Here is a 24,595-nt window from a genome sequence, read left to right on the forward strand (position 1 = left end):
AAGGTTAGAGAAACACTACTACAACCTCGAATTCAAACACACACACACACACACACTCTCTCTCTCTCTCTCTCTCTCTCTCTCTCTCTCTCTCTCTCTCTCTCTCTCAAAATTAGAGCTCAAATTCGAGTAATGTACCTTCCAATCTCTTCAACAAAATTGCAATTTTAGTACAACCATTTAATTTAAAATTTTGGGCTGTCCTTCAAATTCTAGCATCGCTCTCAATAAGCATCAAATTCTATGCTTACGTGCAGGTGGGTGTGTTGGGGGTTGGGGGGGGGGGGGGGGGGGGGGGGGGGGGGGGGGGGGTACATTGGGATACTCTTGAAAGGTTAAGAGAATCACTACCACAACATCGAATTCATTCACTCACACACACACACACACACTCTCTCTCTCTCTCTCTCTCTCTCTCTCTCTCTCTCTCTCTCAATCAAAGGTTAGAGGAAGGGTACTACAACCTCAAATTTGAGCTCTAGCCTTCAATGAGAAAGAGAGATTTGAGCTTTAATTGAAGAATCACTTGAGACTCTCTCTCTCTCTCTCTCTCTCTCTCTCTCTCTCTCTCTCAATTAGAGCTCAAATTCGAGGCTGCAATACCCTTCCCAAGGGGGGTTTATCCTTCACCAAGATAGAGATAAATTTGCCCTTCAAAATAAGGTTATACTTCATATAAGAGTAATGTACCTTCCAATCTCTTTAACAAAATTGTGGTTTAAGTACAGCCCTTCAAATTAAAAATTTGGGTTGTCCTTCAAATTCTAGAATTGCTCTCAATAAGCATCAAATTTCTTCCACGATGGCATGACAATCAATGCTCTTAATTGCACTTTTGTTACCATCATTTCGGAGTTTTGTTTGTACAAAGGCAAATTCTCCACCCCTTATCATAAGAGGGCAAGGAAAAAATAAAGGACGAAAGCACATATGAAGTAAATGCATGAGACTTTGGCGACTTTTAGTGACAATAACCTCGAATAGATAACTCAAAAGTTCAGAAATAGCTATCCCAAATTAGGTTGAAAATGGCATTCTGAAGGTTGACATAAAACCAAAAACAAAAAGAGGGCTTTGTGGTTCTTCATCCAACAGAAACCCTGATTTTTGAACCGCACAATTGACAGGGCTTCCATTTGATGCTTCCAGCAGAACATCTTCCAAACTGACAGGGCCTACGAAGGATTGAACATCTTCCAAACATTTGAATTGTGAGAGAGGCTTCCTCAAAGGCCCGAGTGTATATCACCCACTTCAAAAACCTCTTCATACAGATGGAGAAGATAGGCTGATTCTGTACTCGGCAATCATGTACCCTTATTGGCTGCTCAGAAATCTCATCGGTTATTTCAATTTTCAAAGGAAAGAATTGGATGAAAAGACGCTCTTTAAGAAACCCCACACTGCTTGAAGATGTCATCATCTCTTGCTCTGGTATCTACATGAATCCCATGTGAGACGCGACCTTCATAGCTGGCATTCTCAACACTACTTGCAATCCGACTCGCAATGTGCTTTGCTGCCCACAATCGATGCCAGGGTGCCATTTGCAGCACCTAAATCAGTCATTGCTCAGGGTCAGAACTTGCAGGAAAGGACACTGAGGTTTCGAATCTTGATAATCTCTCTAAGCACTATCTTTTCAAGAATAAAGACAACAAAAACAGTTTGAGGTGGAGAAGCCTAGCAATCAGGGCTTTAATTAATTAGTGCAAACAAAGAAAAGTAAAGCTTTGTTGTGTTGGCTTTGGGATGGATCATGCCGGCCCCTGAATGGTGACTGGAGCCCGTATCTTCTGATTTGGCAGTCAATTTGCAGTTAATACAAGTTTGTCGAACCTACATTGAGGAGCCACAATAAGATATGCAAACTAATCGATCTTTACGCGTCTAGTCATATTCCTGATCTGGAAATGCCACTTGGACATCACTTCAATTATCTGGTCACAATCCCTCACTAAAAGTATATGCCATTCAAATGGTCTTCATATGATGATTCATGTTGCTATCTATACGTAGAATGATTCTTACTTTTTCCAAAATGCCATCAAGCAAACTATAAGAGATTTACCTCCCAACTGTTCCACGCAGGAGTCAGTATCATGAGTGGAATTATGGCTCACCATGTATCTTGCCTTTGCAAGCCCTGTCTTGAAATAATCCCGTAAATATCTATTTATTCTTAGTGGACCCATGATCCCCAATCATCAAAACTTATTATCAGCCATGAGAAGTATCCAAAAGGTCATAAATCACCGATAGGCAATAATTGTAGCAAATTGCAATATTGTAGGCCACAAATTGAACAACACTTCTACACATACACCTCATGTAAAACCTCAAAAATCAGCCCAGCAAACTAGTGTTTGATATGATGAGCATTTAGAAAGCAAAATCAATGATGATGAATGAAAGGAAATCATGGATGCAACTTCTCAGCAATATTCCTTTTTTTTTTGGGCTTAAAATTCATATGCTAGAAAGAGAATAAGCGCTTTGCCAAGAAAAAGGGCCTTCACAAGGGGTGAAGATGAGAAAAAAGAACGATAGAAATGTGTCCTTTGGGACTACTAAAGCATTAGAGACCCTCATTTCCTCTCTCCCTACTTATTGTACATGGTCTTAGCCCCATCAATTAAGACCTTGTTTGTTTGATACCAAGAAGGAATCCTCATTTACAAGCACAAACCTCTAGAAAAAGCTCAAGCAGATACTGTTCTGTCATGATCTTTTTACCACTATATGACCATCTATTTGCATTTAGGTTGTGGTATAAGTGCTACCTTGATATGAGACACATGTATCCTTTTTTGTAAAGTAGAGATAGTAATAGATTTTCTCACCACACCAAAAGTCCATGAAATACTAGTTCTTTGTTAGTCAGGTCTTGGAGGTGATCTTTTGCATGGTGCCATGTGTGCCCATGTGGCATAGCATTTCATATATTGCAGATCTCAAATCTTTTGCATGGTGCCATGTGTGCCCATGTGGCATAGCATTTCATATATTGCAGACTTCGAGATGTCTGTCTTCAACCCTTGAGACATGGTTATTCTACACCTCTTCAGTAGTTTAGCGTCATCACATCTGTGATACACAATCTAATAATCGATTGATGTCCAAAACTCTGTTCAGCTCATGGGTCTGCAAGAACTGGCTCATCTACTCATAATACATCGCTTTAGGAAAAAACAGGGATAAAAACAAAACAGGGAAATATACATCTCCCAGGCTGACTGCTTTAAGGGAGAATGTGTAGTAAAAGGGCCCAATGAATAACTATGGCAGTCTACGATGCCAGACAACAGAAGCTGATCTATGGCAGCATATAGTATCAAAATTCTCCAGAGATGCATCCTGGTGCTCATAAGGGCTGGCTGCATCTCATTGTGCAATTGCACCAAGCTATGACACTAACCCCATTTGCGACAATTGGCAACCCACTCTGTCTAAGAAAATTCTAGAGTAGGAATGGCGCAGGAGGCAGAAGCTCCCTTGACTGCCCTTGTATATTCAGTCTAATCCTCTGTCTTCTGTGACCTAAGGCTATGGCTTCTCAAGTTGCTATCATGTATCATCCATGGCAGTTCCAAACATAGTGTCTTCATATCTCCTGTGCCATTCCATAACAAGTGCAAGCAACTGGAACCCTACCCTAATCAACTTGCTAGAATCATGTTTGCTGCAAGCATAAGAAGAGGAAGATCTTCATAATCTGAAGGTGCCAACTTGTCTCCTCCAAAAATCTAAGGGAGAAGAGACACTTTGTCTGTGAAGTGTTGTGAAGACATTGGCAGCTGGGGTCACTGCAAGAGAAGCAATGCATCTTACAACTGCAAAGGCAGGTCCCAACATTTTGCAGTTAGCACACAAATGTGCCCAACATTTTCAGCAGCCCTTTGCAGCACACCTGCTCTGATTCATGCCATGATGCCATGATGGGATGAAGCAGTCAGCTATACACATGGCAGGTGGATTGCAGATCGGCTCAGCCCAGCTTTAGCCAACTGAGTCAACATGACTCTTAGTTGGATTTTGTCAAATTCTTGAGCTTTATTAGCCAGTGCATTTTACAATAAAATATGCTGATTAGATTCACTGCATATTAGGGCAGAAATACCTCGCTATTATTTCACTGACATTTAGTTTTGACTCCAAATGCCTACCTCTGACTATGCTTTGCTGTTTTCTGGGGGGCCTCACTGCTTCACACTGCTGGGGCCCTGATTGTTCGACTAAGTTGTATGAAAACTTACACCAGCTCAGTAACCTATAACTTATTTTGCACTTCAAATAAATACAGCACAGTGAACTGTAATGGTCCTTGTTTTTGTGCTGTGTCACATCATTTTTTCGAGCTTACCTCATCAGCATTGAAGCTCTCCACAATCACTCCTCCATGGCGTGGCACACCAAGCTCTCTCCAATTCATTTTATAGTAGCCAAATTCCCTTGCCAGCTCCTATGAAACAACTGAACATGAGAAACAGCAATCAGCGAATTAGTCTAAGCACTTGCTTGAGCAAGATATGGCTAACCTTGGTTAAAGGTGATTCTATGTTACCAATAACACCGAGAGAGAAACCCTTGTAATAGCCCTGTCCTTGCAAAATGGCCAAAACATGTTAAGGCAGCAACAAAGGAGAATGAAACTGTTCCATAAATGTCACAGGAGAGGACTATCTTCAACCTGGCCATGAATCTCCAGAACAGGTAGACCTTTGCATGTCTGTTAAGAGGGAGATATCAGCCATTCTACCGATATAACAGAAATCGTAAGTTGAGAAATAAGCAGTTGCACCTGTCTGGATACCCAATCCAGATACTCTTCCCATGACAGATGTGTATCACGATCAGGTCGAAGAACATTCCAACCATTCGCACCTAGCTGTTTCTCTAAAGCATCGGCAACCTATTTGAACGAGGGTTAGGTCCTGAAAAGATGGCATGCATCAGAAACTTTCCAGTTGTTTATATGTGTGTGTGTTAGCACTGTCTTTACTTCAAGATTAAAATCTCGTTCCCCAGGAGCTCCGGTTTCAGACCCAGGATCGATCCAGTGTCCTGGAGCAATAGAGATACGATTAAGCTTTCCCTTATCTTTTGTTGCCTTCAGATAAACAGCTGTAGATGGAGGTGCCGTTCTGGTGGCCTACACAGATAACACTTTGAAGTGACAAATTTTCCCTACTTGTAAAAGCAAGGAAAGAATACAGCAAGGATTGACATGTACTGACCCAGCCAAAAGTTCTTGATATTTTCACTGAGCAATATTTCGGCCAGTTTGTAAAAATTTCTGTGGTTAATTTATTGTTTGAAACAGCAGACAACACCTGCATTGCTAAAAAAACAAACTGTAAGCCAGAAAACCGCAAGTGAAAGGACCTTTTATAAGGAATGACAATTGTTCAGATCCTCAACACTTCAATCCAAGAAAACCTTCTTTTTTTAAAAACCTAAAATCTAAGTTATAAGGAATCTCCAAACTGCAGTTCTTTGAAAAGAAACATTGAATAATGCAAAAGAATTTGGGCTTCATTGAAGAGCAGCTGCATAAAAACACAAAGTTGTAATACTTTACCCAAAATATTATTTTGGTGATCACCCCTTTTTATTGTTTAATTAACATCTTCCACATATGTGTATGTGTACAAACCTCTATAAACCAAATTCTACATCCAGATTTGGAGTATTAAGACTCACAACTTTACTGTTTCGGGTTATACTGAATCTCCGAGAGTACTCTGCAGCTACAGCACCAGATGCGAGCTTACTCTGAACCTTGGTCTTTTGAGATGAAATTGGATTATAAGGCCCTCAATTTTTGATATGAGGAACAGAAAGACACAACCAATGCAAGAAGCAGTACAAGTTTACCAGCTCGTCTGGAATCCAATCCAATTTTATGGTACAACAAGGCCAGCCATTTGTATCCCTGACATGCTTGTATATCTGCAGTGCCAGCATAAAAACTGCCATTCTTGAAGTTTTCTAAACATGTAGGTTGTCATGGATCTTTAGACTTCTAGCAAGAGAAGAGAACTCTTGTAACAAAAAATGAATCTGTAAAAAAATGCAGTACCCTAAAATTAGCTTCAAATATTAATTTAGTATTGCCAATTGAAAATTCCCTCGTTATTGCTCCAGCAGGTTCAAGAGAAAGCTCCAGCTCAGGCCATAGGGCTGCACACACCAAAATCTTCACCATCAAAGAAGGTCATTCACAACTGTAACACCTGCTGGCAACCTGCCAAACCTAGCTAGCCTGAGGGGATGAAGTTTAAAACATTGCCAACTTGTTCTCTAACAGACCACACTTTATGAAAACTCTACACATTTGATAACAATGCCTTTAGCAGCAAGATTCGGGTGTCTAAGATGTACCCAGTTTCCCAAGTACAGGGCTCAAGGATTGCAGGCGTATGTAAGGCTGAAGATTCTTATACAGATGCAAACCATGACCGTGATTCGTAGGCTCTGACTTGACTCCAGTTGATAAAGAAAGGGGCATCCACTCCCATTGCCATCTTCCATTTTTACCTGCAAGAACTCTTGCATATTTCAAACTTCACTTAAAGAATCCATATGCACTCAGAGCATAACAAGTGTACATCACCTCAATTTCAAAGTTTCTGAATGATAAATAAAGTATTCTGAAGTAGGCCCACTCTCTTCTTGTGAAGAAACAGTATGTATATTGTTGCAATCTATCATACACTGTTTAAATATTTATGTCCATCCATATCATGGTCTGGACTCTACACAATCATTTTGATCTCATCACGTTACTGATGTCTGGCCATTTGGCTAAAATCATGTCTGCTGCAGGGTTCTATGCTGCTCAAATTTCCTGTTACATGTTGCTACACGAAGCTAGACATACTAATGGTATGCCATCTTACACTTTGCTACTCTATCTCAAAGCAGTTCATTGTGGGAAATAAGGCCTCAATGGGACCTTTAGCAGCATGGAGAGACCTCATATCCCAGTAATGGGCTTGGATAATCACCATGAAGGTCCATCTCTCCAACTAGCCCTGATAACCATCTTGAGAACTCTCTAAAACTCCTAGGCTTTGAGTTTCTATGGGATCGCCAAACTTGCAACCATCCATGTGCTGCAACTTGACAGGGATTATGTGGCAGATTGTGTAATGTCCATGATCTCTTTTTACCCCCAGAGAATCTCTTCAAATATGTAAGACATAATACTATTCACAACCAACACATGTTTGCTGCTGCTTACATATTTCCACAATCCATTACTACAAGATTATATTTCACAATTCAAAATGCCCAGATTATGCCCCTACAACTTGTATTAGAAAGATATAACGTCTTTTCTTTTCTTACAATCATATTACACAAGGTTATTGCATCTTCTCTAGTCCCTCTCTTCAAGCAATCCCTATTATCCAAATGACACAAGATTCTATATTGCTTCAAAATCTTCTACCCATAGTTGCATATGTTACCATACAGCAAATGCATGTGGGTATATAAGTATAATAAGTACGGTTTACTATCCCTGGCTAAACCATATGTGACCCTTAAGTTTACCATAGTTGAAAGTATTTTAGTACAGGAGAATTTTTTATTTATCTATATAAATGAACACTCATAAAGAAAGACAATGTTCAAGAAAACAATGCAAACACAAACTAAAATAATGACGAGCATAACTTTGGATGCTAACCATTTACATTTGAGTTTCCTTTAATATGAGATCCCGATCAATGATACCTACTAGCATGCATGGCATGAATTGAGGTGCATGGTTTTGAGTAAATTTGACCTAAGAATCATGTAGCATGTCTATATTTGTGTGTTTGCGTGATTTGGATCCTCACAGAGCTTATACAAATAACTCTTCTATCAACAACATTTATAACCGCAATGCTCTATAAATGCACATAGTGACAGAATTTACTGCCTTTATTAAAGCTTATCATTGGTCATCTAACTCTACATCCTAGATCCTAGACTAGTGCAAGTCGTGAGTCTTTGAAGTATGCCCCAGCATCTGCAACTGAATAATAGCCACATTACACGGGGTAATTTCCAGAAATTTTTCCTCTTGCTCCCTCTCTTTCTAATGCACAAACTAGTCGTGAGTCTTTGAAGTATGCCGCAGCATCTGCAACTGAATAATCGCCACATTACACGGGGTAATTTCCAGAAATTTTTCCTCTTGCTTCCTCTCTTTCTAATGCACAAACTATTCAAGTTGGAGGACGTCCTCCAAATCATTCACTTCTTAAGTACATCTTCACATAGGGATTCATTAGCTCAATCCCACATATTTTATTATGCAGTGGCATGAAAAGCATCATGAATCTTCCAATGGTCAAGCAAGAGGAGTCTACAATCCACTTCATTGGTTCTTTGTAGAATCTTAAAAGGCATTGGTGTCTTGAACAAGACCCAATCACCTCATTTATACTACACATCTATGAGCACATCTTCCTTATGTTTATCTCAGCCTTCTTTCACCTCCACCTAAGACATTTCAATAACAATTCTTGTTGGCCCAAGCATGGAGCAATTGCATGATTAATTTAATGAAAATGAATGAGAATGAAAGAATTAATCAATGCACAATGATACTCGCACGAATGAGAAATAGTGTATTAATGAGTGAGAGAGAGTACAACGCTCAAGGCAATAACACTGAATAATGCCACACTTGTGTGCTAATGAGGCACAAAGTGTCTATCTATAATAAAATGAAACCCTAACGGCTTAACCGTCGTAGGAAACCCTAATCCTAGTATCACTTAGTGCCTAGGACACTAGGGGCAACAACTCCATTTAATGACAGTTTGAATGTCTGGGAAGTTCGGATCATGGATCAAAGGGCATCAATGTATAGCCCATGAGATGGCCTACAAAGCCCCTCCATGAAATGGGCAAATGGATTAGGAATAATAACAAAATCCTAGAAAAAATGATATATGCGGTCACGGTTGCACATGTTTATCTTGATGGATATAGCAACCTATGACAATACAATGAATGACAAGTCATGGTTTAAAAGGTATCATGAGTAGAAATGGTTGAATAGCTTGAAACTCCAATGGAGGAATAGCCTTCATAAAAAGAATTGTCAAAATGTCTTTTGAATAACCGGCCCAATCACAATCCACGAATCCATGCATAAGTGTAGAAACAACCTTGAAGAAAAGGCTTAAATCCTTGGTGTCCTCAAGGTAAGTGAAGACACTCTTCACTATTTGCCCATGATTCACAAAAGGGCTGTCAATTATGATACTTGATTGGGCAGCTGAATAATTTGTTTATGATGGAAATATGCCCCCATCAATGGTGACAAATTGGGGAGCCAAAGGTGGGCAAAGAACACCAACATATATGATAGCAAGTGGTTGCTGGAAATAATGCTGTAATGCTGCGATTCGGAGAGCATTGATCCAAATAATAAGCAAATAATCAATGTATGGAATAAAAATCAACAAATCTGAAATATATGGCACTGAAGGAACATGTATCATAAAAAGATCACTCACCAAAGGAGCATGATCAAGAGAAATTTCAGCATCATGTTGATCATAAGTATCAAGACGATAAAGTCCTGGTGTGAGAGTGCTAGTCAATAGAATAGAAGAAGGTACCCAATCATCATAAACCGCACACCGAGGGCCATCAAAGAGGACATGAAAGCTCAAAGTAGAAATGGCTAAGATGAAAGGAGAAGAAGCCCAAGTGCACACACTGTGGGGAGAAGGGCACTCATCCCAAGGAGAAGAGTTGGCAAAAGTATCCCCACTTGAAGCCCAAGGAGAAGGATTCGAAGGATTCAAAGGCTGCCCCTACGATGACAATCTATCTTTGTGTATGTATTTGCTGATGAGGACACAGCTCTTACTTCTTCCACTCAAAAGAAGTATTGGTTGGTAGAGAGTGGGGCCTCTTCTCACATGACCTATAGGCAGGATTAGCTTCAAGACCTGAGAGCCAGGGGGCACAATCACCTTTGGTGACAACTCTATCGTTCCCATTCAAGGAGTGGGACTATTCCTTTATTGCCAAACACGCAATCTTCTTCAACCAAAGTTCTCTATGTACTAGATTTAGGTTTTAACCTATTGTCTCTTCATAGCCTCACATAGCTTGGGACCCGTGTGGTCTTTACACAAGATGCGGTGACAATGGAGGATGCTTCTACACGTACCGTTCTTTGGACATGATCCCAAGAGGATGGGCTTTACACACTCACAACCTTAGCCACGCGGTCATCCCAGGAGCTTTGGCTCCTTTGGCATGCTCGTTATGGTCATCTTCATTTTGATGCGATCCAATAGGCTTCTCAGAAGAAAATGGTGGAGGGACTTTTTGATTTCCCTCCTATTCACACTTTGTGCCCTAGCTATTTGAGGGGCAGCAACATCGGCAGCCACATCCCCACGTTGCCACTAGGAGGGCTTCAACCTTAGCGGCCCTATAAGCACAAACTCCCTTGAGAAGGCCAAGTATCTGATGTTGATCATAGACAACTTTAGTCATTATGTGTGGCCTTATTTTTTGGAGTACAAGAGCAAGGCGTACTCCTGTTTCTGCGAGTGGAAGGTGTTTGTGGAGACGCAAACTACTTCCAAAGTTTGTGGTATACCAGTAAATCATGGTGGCGAGTTTACTTATAATCTCTTTTCTCATTTTTGCAAGGATCACGGCATTCGGGTAGAGTATACCCATCCAGATACACCTTCGGAGAATGGTATGGTGGAGCATGCGAATCGGACCATGCTAGAGATGGCCCGCTCAATGTTGGAGCATCACGGTCTTCCTCATACCCTATGGGGTGAGGCGGTGGTTATTGTGGTTCACATCCACAACCACTCCCCAACTTCTACATTATAGGACATGACTCCTTATGAGACTTTCTTGTTGAAAGCCTTCCGTGTCTCATTTTTGCATCTTTGGTTGTGATGCTTTTGTCTATTTGGACAAGAAAAAGAGGAAGACAAAGCTTGCCTCAAAGTCAAGGAGCTCATCTTCGTGGGCTACAGCACTACCACAAAGGGCTATTAAATCTACGACCCCGCGACACGGGATGTGATCTTCAATGAGGCTTTGGCCTCGGAGGATCCAATTGACGGTTCTATTGCACATGATTCTTCATCATGGAGTGACCCTCCCCCACCCTCAATTCCTCTACTCCCCTCCAAATTGCCTTCTCGCACCCCTTCTTCGTCTTCGGCTCCTCCCCCTCCTCCTCCTTCCTCTACTCCAGCTTCCCTACCACCACTAATGGATACGACTACTACTTCTACTTCGTTGCATACTACCACCCCTCTTGCCTCCCCTCCAGAGGCTTCTAGGGGTGCTCAGCCATTGGAGGGGAAGCCTTCTTCAAATGAGGAGGATTTACCTTCCCTTGGTGAGGGAAAATCCCTAACCCAGACAAGTGCATTGCAGGTACCGAAGACTCAACATTCTCCCCCACAACGGGATGAACCCATTCGGATTCCCTGTTGGTACTAAAAGCTCATGCAGGATTCAAGTGTTTCTCACTTTCTTGCTTCTTCTACCAATCCACCCAAATCAGCTCACTTACAAGCCCAGTGGAATAGTTCACTTTGTGTAAACTATGCTCTTATGTCAAATTCTTCATGATAGTATGTAGTGACATATTGGGCACGGAGATCGAGACAAACAGTTGTTACGTGCAGTGAGAGACAAAGAGAGTGAGATAGAGCAGAGTCGAGAGTGAGCCCGTTTTTAGGTACAATAACGAGAAAGTACCTTTAGGTTTTTAAATAGATATATATGTGTAAGTACGAGTGCTAAGGGTGTGTTCACACCTGAGCACATTTAAAGGCACGAGGCCTTTATTCCCAACAACCTCCCACCTAAAGGCAATGTACCTGAAGAGAAGAAAAGAATCAGCTAAGTCTAAGTATGTATAAAGCTGAAATATATATATCTATCCAACTCCCATTATCTGTCGGCAATGAGCAAACCTCTCTGTTGGAAGACCCTTTGTGAGAAGGTCTACAGGATTATCATCTGTATGCACTTTGACAAGCTCAATGCTCTTACTGTCAAGTATATCTCTAATGAAGTGGTACTTCACCTATATGTGCTTTGTCTTTGCATGAAAGACAGGATTTCGTGCTAGCATGATAACACTCTAACTATCACAATGGAGAAACAAGTAACTCTGAGATGCCAAGCTCTCCCACCAGACGTGAAAGCCATAAAGCCTCCTTGCATGCCTCAGTGGCAGCCACATACTCTGCCTCTGTAGTAGACAATGCAACACACTTTTGTAGCCTGGAGATCCAAGAGACTACTCCTGTGAAAGTAAACACATACCCAGAAGTGGACTTCCTACAGTTCGCATGACCAGCATAGTTTGCATCCGTAAAGCCAACAACAAATGCCTTCTGCTTTCCAAAGCAAATTCACAACTCCTTTGTGTCTTTGAGGTATCTCATAATATCTTTCACTGCATCCCAATGCTTCTTGCCAGGGGTTGCCATGTATCTGCTAACCACTCCCACTGCAAAGGCAATGTCAAGACGTGTAGCAACCATAGCATACATCAAACTGCCAACAGCTGAAGCATATGGTATCTTGACCATTTCAGCCTTCTCATTATCAGATGTAGAGCTATCCTCTGCACTAAGTTTCACATATGGAGGCAATGAAACCCCAATTGTTTTTCCCCCCTCCATATTGAAACGCTACAAAACTTTGGAGATATACTCCTGCTAAGATAGATAGAGTAAGCCTTTCGATCTATCTCTGAGTATTCGCATGCCAAGAATGTGATTTGCATCACCAAGATCCTTCATGTCAAAGCTGCCATGAAGACTTTGCTTCAATGAATCCAAGGCATGAGTATCCCTGTCACAATCAGCATGTCATCAACATACAAGACCAAGGTAATCAGGCTATCATCTGCAGCCTTCTTGCTGTACAAGCAGTGATCCACTTGACTTCTACGAAAGCCTTGGGATTGCATGAATGTATCAAACTTATGATACCATTCTCTTGGTGCTTGTTTCAGCCCATACAAACTCCTTTTGAGTTTACATACCATTTTTTCTTTCCCTTGTTCAACAAACCCTTCGGGCTGCTGCATATAGATGTCTTCATGCAAATCACCATGTAAAAACGCAGACTTTACATCCATCTATATAAGCTCCATATCCTCAACTGCAACCAAGCCCAAAATAGTTCTCAATGTAACCATCTTGACTACAGGAGAGAAAATCTCATCAAAATCAATTTCATTGTCCTGCTTGTACCCCTTTGTAACCAATCTTGCTTTGTACCTTGGTGAGGAACTAGAAGTGACCTTCATCTTGTAAACCCATTTGCATGGAAGTGTTTTTTGCCCCTTAGGCAACTGCACCAAGTCCCCATTTTTCTCAAGAGATTCCATCTCTAACAACATGGCTTTGTACCATTTCTTGTTGTCCTGTCTATCCATTGCTTCCTTGAAGCAAGACGGTTCACCACAGTCTATCAACATGACATAATCAACCACATTGTTTGCACTAGGAACAAATCTATCAGGTTGTCTAGTAGCCCTCAACAATCTCCTAACCCAATGGTCATTCTTTGCTGGCTATTCCTGGAAATTTCCATTTTCAGCATGTTGTCTTGGCATTTCAGCCTGCAAATCAACATTAACAGCTTGTTGTCCTGGCTGTTCCTGCACATGTAGTGGCTCATTATCATGGGCAATAGCTGGCTGATCATTTCCAGCATCATTCCCTGCATTTACAGGTTCATTTACAGCAGGTATTTGCTGCTGTACAACAGGCACATTTTGCTGTCCAAAAGGTATTTCTTCCCGAAATACAACCCTACGGACCTCCTCAATCTTTTCGGGCTGTTTGTGCATGCGATCTTCCCGGAAGATAACGTCATTGCTGCGTACTACTTTCCTTTTCTCGGGATCCCATAATCTATACCCCATTTCACCCTCATCACCATATCCTAGGAAAATGCATTTACAGGACTTTAGTTCAAGTTTGCTGCATTTTTCTTTACGAATGTGCACAAAAGCCTCGCAGCCAAACACTTTCAAATGAGCATATGAACGTGGCTTGCCCGACCACGCTTCTTGGGGAACTCCCCCCCCCCCCCCCCCCTCCTCCAAAAGACCTATTTGGTGACCGATTAATTAAGTGAACAGCTGTCATAACAGCCTCTGCCCAAAAACCATAGAATAGTGCAGCATGAGATAGCATCGTACGGACCTTACCCTGTATGGTCTAATTCATACGCTCTGCAACTTCATTTTGGGGCGGATTATGAGGGGCAGTGAGCTCCCTCTTTATCCCTTTGCTATCACAAAATGCCTAAAAGGCCTTGGATACATATTCCCCACCATTATCAGAGCGAAGACACTTAAGTGACTTATTTATCTGATTTTCAATCAATGCCAAGAATTTTTTAAACTTGTCAAGCACTTCATCCTTGCTACGAATAGGGTAAACCCATACTTTCCGTATAGCATCATCGACAAAGGTGACAAAATATTCTTTCCCCCTAAAGATAATCCTGGCATTTGACATACATCCGAATGTACTAACTCTAGAGGAGAAGATTTCAAAGAAAGAGACTTTTTGTGAGACATTTGTGCATGTTTGTCATAAATACAATGATCACAATGCTCAAAATCAACATAACGAAGACAAGGCCAATAACCCTCCAAACGCGAATAACTATTTGACTCGTGTGTCCCAACTGGCCATGCCACAAAGAAACACTTGGTTGCTCGATCACGGCAACAACATGGCCACGCACACTAGATATATAAAGTGGATATAAAATATCACTCTTGCAACCTTTGGCAATAACCCTAGATCCCTTACAGATCTTCCATTTTCCATCACCAAAGGTAGTATGAAAACCATCATCATCTAACTGCCTTGTGCTAATCAAGCTCTTTTTCAGCTGAGGTACATGCCGTATATGCTGAAGTGTAAAGACAGAGCCATGTTGAAACTGTAACTGCACACTGCCAATACCTAAAATGTCACATGTATAGTTGTCCCCAAGATGGACAACACCATATCGACCTCCTGTATAGGCGGAGAACCACTCACGATGAGGGGTGACATGAAAGGAAGCACCTAAATCGAGAATCTAGGTATACATATCATCATCCATATCTACAAGTAAAGCATATGCACCAAAGTGTGAAGAGACGAAGAGTACATCACTCCCACTATCACTGTCATAAGTGACTACATTCACCTCTTCAATTTTACACTGCTCTTCTTAGGTTGATTGTCCTTCTTCTCTTCCTTGCTATCATCTATCTTCTTGCCTTTTCCTTTCTCTTTCTTCCATTTGTAGCAATCACGTTTAAAGTGACCCTTCTTGCCACAATGATGACATTCAACATGTCTGCCATGTGATTTACTGCGTCCCTTGCTATCATATTTGCCCTTTTGCTGTGATCTGCCCCTAGTATACAAAGCACTGGAAGACTTACTAGATGCATTGTTCTGCCGATTCATCTCTTCCATAAGTAGAGCACTCTCTACATCAACATACAAAAGGATCACATTGGAATTGCTCATAGCAGTCCTGAATGTATCCCAACTCTCTGGTAGAGTCCAAAGCAAGAAAGTAGCCTTAAATTCCTCATCAATCATGAACTTCAAGGCAACCAGCTGGCTGAAAATGGAGTTAAACTCACTCAAGTGAGTAGACATTGCTGTATCCTCTTTCATACGCAAATCCATAAGCTTTTTCAGCCAATACACTTTGCTTGCAGCACTCTTTTGTGCACACAGTTCTTCCAGTCTAGTCCATATAGCATATGCAAAATCCAAACCTTCAATGTTGAACAGCAAGGCATCAAAAATCGATAGCTCTATGGTTGGGCGTGCAAGCTCATTTGACTCATCCCAATCGTCCTGTTCCATGTCCGCGGGCTTTGCTCCTTTGGTTTTGATCAACTTTGCCTGCTTCTTTTGCAACAAGATATTGTAGCACTGCTTTTGCCAAACTGCAAAGTTATATGCGCCTTCAAGCTTCTTTATGTGCATCAGATTACTACTGCCATTGCTGCCAGCCATGATTTTCAGCCCAAATGTGACCAAAAAACAGCAAATGCAAGCCCAAAACTGTCACTCAAGTGACCAAGGTACAAACAAGTACCAATCAGCAATAAATGACCACGCAGAAGCACAAATTTCAGATCTGTATTTAAATTTTCAAAAGCACCACATCATGTGCTACAGCATTCCACAACTGATTACAGCTATTCCAAGGGCATATGCACCATATTACATGAGAAATCCCAGATTTTAGCTGCAATTTCTGTTGTACATGTACCCACGGGCATGAAATTTGACACACTCTGTCAAAAGCCCCAAAATTTTTGTGCTCAAAGCATCAACCGCACATCTACATTTTCTCTGTCATGCATAGAACAGGCCAATTTTGCCAAAATAGAGCAATTTCAGCAAAACCCCCAAATTTTACCAAGTGTTGATGTCCAAATTGCATGGAATTCAACCTGCATGTACATAAAATGACAAAATGTTGCACAGATTTTGCCCAAACTACAAAAGCCCCAAATTGCACGGGGTCCAATGTGCATCAATGTCGAGAAATTGGGTAAATTTTAGCCCAATTTGTGCATGTACATGAAAAGCCCCAAATGTCAGAGGCAAGATTTTACAAATTCCTGCAATTTCTGAGACAAGTTTGCTTGTCCTACATCACATTCCCCAAATCTGGGAAAAGCCCCAAATTTTCTGAACCACAGTTGCACAAATCTGGCCTTTTGTGCCTGGTGCGCGAAACCCGTCAAGGAAGGGATAAAATCTGATTTTTCCTTTTTTTTTAAAGAAAAAAAAAGAGGAACGTGACAAGGGGGGGCGTCGACTGAATGTCGCCCCGTTCGAGACGCACTGTCAACGCCCGCTGGTCAACACCCCGCCGACTACTGCCTGCCGCTGTGACCAGTCTCGCTGACTGCTACCCGTCACGTTTCTGCACAGGTCAACTGCCTTGCAGACGCCGTCCGTCAGCTTGCCTGCGACTACTCTTCAACAATTGCTATCGCCTATCTAGCCCGCCTGAACCTTTGGCAATCTACGCCTGCTTGACGCCACACATTGCCTTCTGCCTCAGCCTGACACACAGGTTGTCAACAACTCCAATTGTCTGCTGGTCTTGTCAAATCTCGGGAAGCGCACAGAACCTGATGGCTCTGATACTAGTTTGTAGTGACAGGTTGGACACAGAGATTGAGACAGACAGTCGTTACGCGCAGTGAGAGACAGAGAGAGTGAGATAGAGCAAAGTCGAGAGTGAGCCCGTTTTTAGCTACAATAACGAGAGAGTACCTTTAGGTTTTTAGATAGATATATATGTGTAAGTACAAGTGCTAAGAGTGTTTACACCCAAGCACATTTAAAGGCACGAGGCCTTTATTCCCAACATAGTAAGCCTACTACAGTTGAGGAGGCTCTTGCATAGGAAATTTGGCATCAAGCCATGCAAGAGGAGCTTGATTCCATGGAGCATGACTAGACTTGGGAGTTGGTTCCGCATACCCTGAAGTGGAAGATGATAGGTGTAAAATGGGTCTATAAGAACAAGTATCTTGCAAATGGTTCCTTGGACAAGCGCAAAGCTAAGCTTGTTGCCAAGGGTTTTACTTAGAGAGAAGGGTTGGACTATTTTGAGACTTTTGCACCTACAGCTCAAATGTCTGCTATTCGGGTTATTTTGGCTCTTGCAGCCCACTACCACTTGCTTATTTATCAGATGGGTGTAAAGTTTACCTTCATTGAATGGTGTCCTTGAGGAGGAGATTTATGTTTCCCAACCTCCTAGTTTTCTTATGCAGGGGAAGAAGGACCATGTTTACAGATTGGGGAAGGCCCTCTATGGGCTGAAGCAAGCTTCTAGAGCTTGGTACCAAAGGATTGATCGATTCTTTCTTCAAAGTGATTTCCATCGATCGGCTCATGACCCCAACCTATACTTTCCAAGTTGAGGGTAGCAGATGTGTTTTGCTCATCTTGTATGTGGATGATCTTATCAATACAGGGAGCCCTACTCAGGAGGTTGACTGGAGATTTTGTGACAAGAGTTTAACATGACAAATCTAGGATCCTTCACTTCTTCCTTGGATTGGAAATTTATCAAATGGCACAAGGCATTTTTCTTTCGCAGCACCGGTACATTTCCAAGCTTCTCTTGGAGTTTGGTATGGCCGATTATCGGCCTATTTCATTTGGTAGCAAGAGTTCCCCTTACAAATGCCACTCGTTACAGGTGCCTTGTTGGCTTCCTCATCTAGCTTGTTCATACACAGCCAAATATTTCTTTTGTTATGCCTCTTTTATCTTCTTTCATGAAGACTCCCACTCAGGAGCATTGGAGCGTAGCCTTGCACGTTCTTCATTATTACATGGGACTCAATCCGACGAGATCACGTATGGAGAGAGGGTTACTTTCTCTCGTTGGAGTGATTCAGACTGGGCAGGTGATGTGGATTCATGGAGGTCCACTACCGGTTATGCCTTCTTCCTTGGATCAAGAGTGATCTCGTGGAGCAGCAGAAAGCAGCCTATTGTGGCCCCTTCTTCTACAGAAGCACGGTATCGTGCCTTATATTCTACAAATATGGCAGAGATTGGCATTCCTTAGCCTGAACCTACAAAGCCACGTGTGGATAACCAAAGAGCTCTAGCTCTATCCAAGAACCCTGTGTTTCATGCTCGCATGAAGCACATCGAGATTCAGTACCACTGTTCGAGAGCGGATCATGGATTACGAGTTGGTGGTAGGCTATTGTCCCATGAAGAACAACGCGACAGATCTCTTCATGAAGCCTTTACCCAAGGCTTCTCTGCTTCATCACATGAGGTTTTGGGTCTTCAGACCCTCCCAGGATGTGAGAGGGTGCTAGCTTGCCTGTGTTAGTCATGTCACTTTGTCATCACCTAGTTGTGAGCTCCTGTCAGAGTCTAACTAAGACATAGGAGCTTTGGCAATTTAGGCACATTTTCTTTATTTGTCGGCTTCCTATGTGCATCCCTAGGCCAATTACTGCTTTCCACAATCTCCCTACGCCTATCATACGTTGTTGTTGCCATCTGGGGTTTTTCCAAGGTGTTTCCTATTTTTTCTTGCATTTTACTTCAATGACTATCATTTATTGTTGATCTGCCAACATTTATGGCCTCCTCTCGATCAAGTTGGCCAGTTTCAGTCTCCCCACTTGGCAAACACACACACTCTTCAATCTTTAGTCTTCCCTTAGCAGGTGCACACTCCATAGTCCAACTCTCCGTGCTTGGTGCTACCATCGTCATCAACCTGATTTGGTACCCTCTCACTGAAGCTTTGGGTTGCGTGCAGGGATTGATCTGTCCACCATCATTGTAACAGCATTCTTCTTCAATCAGTGCAGTATTCTTCCCTCATCTTCTACTTCCTCTCTCTCACTCTCTTTTTGCTTCTCTCTGTGTTCGTGTTTCTCTTCCATTGTGCACTCTCACAATTCAGTCATCAATTTCTTCTTTTCCTTTTGCATTCTTGTCTAAGTTCATGTGTCTGTCATGTACATCCACTACAAGTGTTGCCTCTGCAAACCCTAGCAATCTAACTTATAATGGCTACATACTCTCTTCAAATCCTATGGTGTCTAATCAAGCTCTGTTCACAGCAACCCACATGAGTATCAATGTGGATATAAACAGGAAGCTTTCTAAGTAGAAGTATTCAACAAGGTACATTCAATATGCTTGGGAGTGTCTTTGGTGGCAGCCATGCACCTAAGTCATTTTATTTTTAGAGATGAGACACACTACAAGACTTTACATGGGTTATCAACACTCAATGCTACACTTGGGATGCAAAATACAGGTTTATTATTTCTTTTTTATTTTGATCTCCCTTAATTACCAATCCCCAAAAAGGGCTAGCTAATAGAAAGGACGAGTTCATCTTCGCATCTCATATATGTGAGACTCATACAAGGGAAGATCTTGAAAATCTATTGGATATTTGGCATGAAATCCCAAAACCACCATCATTTCTCCCAAAAAATGAGCTATTCGTTGAGAAACCACATCACTTAGTACAGTTTCCCTCCATTCATTCCCATTTCCGGTTTACATTTCCAATCCCAAAAAGGCTTTATGGGTGCCTCCTGAGAGAGTCGGAGTGCCACTCAAGAGACTTCAGAGGGCGAGACTCGAGACTATTTGTGCCTATATATACGGCACCACCCGTTCACTCATCACTCCACACCCTTTCGTCCATTTATCGGACCATCTCTCCTCTCTCCTTCCACCATCTTCATCCTTCTACTTCAAGCACTTTGTCCCCTCAACATCGGGCCTACATTTGGAGCTCTCCCACACTTGGCGTCAGCATCCACACCCTAGCAACAGCTCATCACCAGTTGGCATCAGCATCTGCAACCTAGCATCAGCCCGTTGTCCCACATCTAGCGTCTGCATCCACATCTAGTGCCTCCTCCTACTTGAATTTGGCAGTGCACGACCTTCTTCCACCCTGGCGACCTCCCTCTTCCTCTGTCATCATCATATGGGCTGTTCTCTCTTGCGTTTGGCAGCTTGACCATAGCAACTGGCGTCAGTCCTCCCGCTTGCATTTGCAGATTCAAAGGCTCCTCTCCATCAAACAGCAGTCTCCCTACTCCAGGTGTCATCTTGCTGGCTGCGTTTGGCAGTTTTGGCACTCTCGCTAGCTTCAGCATCAATCTCCGATAGTTGGTGATCATCTTGCTCCTCTCATACAGCTTTTAAGGACTATATCCCACTCCCTCGACAGTTTTCCTCCTCTTCCAGTCATTACTTCGACAGCCTACTGCCCAGAGGACTCCGTTTCACTCCCTTCACAATGCAAATTCCCTTCAGATACTGCCGCTTGATTCAGACAAGAAGTTGCAATCATCTTTTGAGCTTCGGCTCCACTGTATCAGCTTGGTTCACTTCTTCTTCTTCTATGTTTTGTGTTTCTCTTCTCTTTCAGTGTTTGCTGTGCACATTCTATGTTTTCCCCCTGCAAACCCTACTGTCTCTCTGGTTTGCTTCCACAGCAGTCATTTATTGACCTTGTTAGCACACTATACAACTTTTCCAGTTTCTCATATAGCTAAGGTCATTGGAAATATACAAGTGGTAGAAATGATTTAATTTGACCATATGAACTGGATTATGCAATTGTTAAATTCATCTGTATGATCTGTCATAGGTTATGGTACATAAACTGAATTGTCCTGATCATGCAAAAAAGCTAGTAGAAATCAAGGAAACTTTGCCTCATTATGACATAACCTACTTGTGAATTGTGGATAACTTCTGTTGGGTTCAGAATATTTTGCTTGGCTAATAACCTTTTACAATATTTGTAGAGGTTCTTTGTGATTCCTTTGATAATCTTGGTTACTTAGATGATGTTTTCTCCCCACTACACCATGATTATAGAATTCCGGTCATCTACAGTAAGGTTTTAGCATAGATTTAGATGAATCCATGTACTGTGAGCATGCTGTTTTTGTATGAAGAATTTGTAAGGCAACAGCACCTTTCACTTTTTGTTGTGTCACACTGGTTCATGCTAAGAGGAAGTCCCTGATCAACACATTTATTGAAAGTCAAACACTAACCCAAACCAATGCAATCTGGCAGTATCATCGTCTGCTTGATCTTCACTAGCAGCCCTGAGCTATCCATAAGCTTCGCACTTACCTTCCATCTATTATTCTGCCCCAAAAGAAAATACCTTCAGAATAAGAGTACGCAATGTTTCATCTCTCTCTGACCTCTTGATACAGAGACTCAGTTTGAGGCCAAGCAAAATTAATTAAATTTTTAAATAGAAAGACTAAGCATCTAATACACTGATACTGTATTGCATGTGTCACCAGAAACTGATCCTTGGAGAGAATAACAATGATTCAGATATACAAATATGAAGGAGACCAACAATTTAAGATGCACACAAGGTCACAAGTCAGATAATTGTTTTAACTGCACAATCTTTGTCAATTGGTAGCAAAGTAACTGTGTAGCATTTTGTGAGCCCAAAGTCTTGCTTGAACTACGTGCTCAATTTTGTACCCACTTGATATACACTTACTGCATAAATGAAACACAAATCAGGGATTAAATTTGCCCACCCAGTGATGCATTCCATGTCAATGTCATACGCTTGACTACCACTACAGAACCAATTTTCAGATCCCGTTGACACACAGTAAACTAAGAAATGCTGGAACACAAAAGTCCCTGAGCAACTGAGTTCAACATCAAAAGTATCAGTACCATCTGTGCAACACCAATAACTAAGCTGAAACTATTGAAGCCTAGATAAGGAACCTGAAGAATAAATGTGGAAAGTCATCCTCACAAAGCAGCTAACCATCAGACATGCATCTTGTGAGCTTACCCAAGTTGTGTCAAATGGCAGCAGAAGGACATGCTAATAAGGAGTAAAAATGCACAAGGACATCAGGCAATATGCAAGTCCATATAGATGTCAGAAGTCAAGATAAAATGGAAGCCCCTTCTTGTGTTTGATATATGGATTTCATTTCCTGTGCACATCTCTAAGTTCTCATTTGCAATGTTCTCATGTTTTCTCTTTCCTTTCTCTTATGTCTTGTGTTCAACAGTTTATTTTAGCATTCTTCTTCGCTTCCATCGTTGCATCCACTTCTAACATGGTATCAGATTTCAGGATCTACACTCCTATTGCGGTTTTCTACTGTTACACATCTTCCATCACTCTTTTCTGCTGATCACTAATCTTCTTTTGTTTGCTACTGATTGGGCAACTTACTGCTACTCAAGATCGACCTCATTTCAGCCATTTTCTGCCTGTGTTTTGTCTACAGCTGACTCCGTTTTTCAGCATTTATTACTCCTAGAGGCTGGACATCTGTACTTTCAAGTTCTGTTGGCTGAAATCTTCACTTCTGGCTATGTTTGATCAGATTTTGTCCTCTTGCAGCCGTTTTTGTGTGATCACCTGTCTCTACACTGCACATGAACTCTGTTTAGTGCAGTCCATGCTATGTTTCGACTGTACTCTATCTCTCTCTCCTCCTCTTCTTTCCTTTATCTTCTCCTTCTCACATCTCCCAATGGCTCCTCCCTACTCTTCTACTAATGACAAACTTCATGCCCCTGATTATTTAACCAAGAGTGCTGTTACGACAGCATGGTTTGTGCAAAAACGACTGTCGTACGTTCTTTTTGGAGCTATTGAGTGTCCTTAGCATCCTACTCTTCCACATCATTTTGACGAGGACAACCACGAGGAAGTTGTGCTCGCATGGGACACCGATGATGCCCATACATATTCAACTCTTCTTTGTTGTATCTCTAAAGAAGTTCTTCCGACGGTCACCTCCTACAAGACAGCTTTAGCAATATGGGCAAACCTTCAGATGTCGTACGAAGCTCCCTTGACCATGGGTGCAATCACCCTTTATGGCTAGTTCCAACAAATGAAGTTCGAGCCAAAGGATACTCTACAAGCTGTTGGGAATAAAGGGTCACTGTGCCTTTTATTGCGTTCGGGTGTGAACGCACCCTTACACTTTGTACTTTATATATATCCAAAACCTAAAGTGTGGTACACCAATCATTTGTACCGAATATCCATTGTGTCATGCTCACTCTCTCACACTCTACTGCTCTCAACTCCTTGCACTCTCAGCTCAGCTCGCAACCATACCTTCACAACAACCTGGTATCAGAGCACACAAGTTGTGCACGCTTCCCGAAGTTGGATAGGCTACACATGTGACCTCAAGTGAGAGGTGTCAGCAGCAATAATCAACATTTAGTAGATGCAAGAGAGGCAATCAGACCAGCGGGCGGTGTTGCAGGTGTCACGGGAGTTGCACACAGGCTCGACGGGTAGCAGTTGGTAGGTCACAAGCGATAGGCGACACGTTGCAAGTGACCAGGCTGCAGGCGATCAGGCTGTAGGTGACAAGCTGCAAGCGATGACACACTGCAGGCGACCAGGCCCAGGCAACACATAACTGGGCTCAGCGCGGACATGACGAGCAAACACAACAACAAGGCTACAGACGTGACGAGCAGGATGCAACGACCAGACGAGCTAATTCACGTAGCAAGCGGGGACCTGTTGGATAGGTCACCCGTGACCAGACGGGTCACAAACCTGACCTGTTAGTCTTTTTTTTTTCCCCTTAACTTCTGCAGTTACTGTACCGGGCGTTCACATGCAAAGGGACAAAGTCAAATTTTGCCCAAGAAAATTGGAGCTTTTCCCAGATCTAGGGATTTTAATGCAAAAGTGGACAATCTGACTCAGAAATTGCGAAATCAGTGTACAATTGCCCATGAAATTTTGGGGTTTTTTCACATTTCGGTGAAATCTCTTCAATTTCAGTGAAATTTGTGCACACCGGACCCGAAAATTTTGGGGCTTTTGCAGAATTTCATCAATTTGTGCAAGAATTGATCGGTATATGCACTTGGGCACTTGAATCGATGCAACTTTGAACAAATTATCCTCAAAAATTTGGGGCTTTTGACCCAAATTGTCAAATTTGTGCTTGGGAATGCTTTTGGAGCAG

The 24,595-nt window shown here is 42.0% G+C and overlaps 1 protein-coding gene across 4 annotated transcripts in view; it reads right to left on the reverse strand.

Annotated features, from left to right (window-relative positions):
- Positions 1-672: 672 nt before the first annotated feature.
- The window catches only part of LOC148023243 (uncharacterized), a 34,663-nt gene continuing 10,740 nt past the window's right edge, over positions 673-24,595 (reverse strand). The window contains exons 2-13 of one of the 4 annotated variants that reach the window (XM_087696267.1): positions 21,647-21,743; positions 6,385-6,540; positions 6,083-6,183; positions 5,878-5,952; positions 5,704-5,787; positions 5,238-5,333; positions 5,003-5,152; positions 4,802-4,912; positions 4,691-4,729; positions 4,539-4,598; positions 4,364-4,462; positions 673-1,556 (exon numbers count right to left, since the gene is read on the reverse strand). In XM_087696267.1, the coding sequence (XP_087552393.1) occupies positions 1,389-1,556; positions 4,364-4,462; positions 4,539-4,598; positions 4,691-4,729; positions 4,802-4,912; positions 5,003-5,152; positions 5,238-5,333; positions 5,704-5,787; positions 5,878-5,952; positions 6,083-6,183; positions 6,385-6,540; positions 21,647-21,743 (1,236 nt within the window). In that variant the 3' untranslated portion in view covers positions 673-1,388. Of the gene's footprint in view, positions 1,557-4,363; positions 4,474-4,538; positions 4,599-4,690; positions 4,730-4,801; positions 4,913-5,002; positions 5,153-5,237; positions 5,334-5,703; positions 5,788-5,877; positions 5,953-6,082; positions 6,184-6,384; positions 6,541-21,646; positions 21,744-24,595 lie in introns of all 4 variants that reach the window. The other 3 variants (XR_015693627.1, XR_015693628.1, XM_087696268.1) reach the window with 3 other exon arrangements.

This window comes from Lygodium microphyllum, chromosome 16, assembly GCF_053477565.2.
Source record: "Lygodium microphyllum isolate KBCC chromosome 16, Lygodium_microphyllum_v1.1.10, whole genome shotgun sequence".
In the NCBI taxonomy this organism is placed as follows: domain Eukaryota; kingdom Viridiplantae; phylum Streptophyta; class Polypodiopsida; order Schizaeales; family Lygodiaceae; genus Lygodium; species Lygodium microphyllum.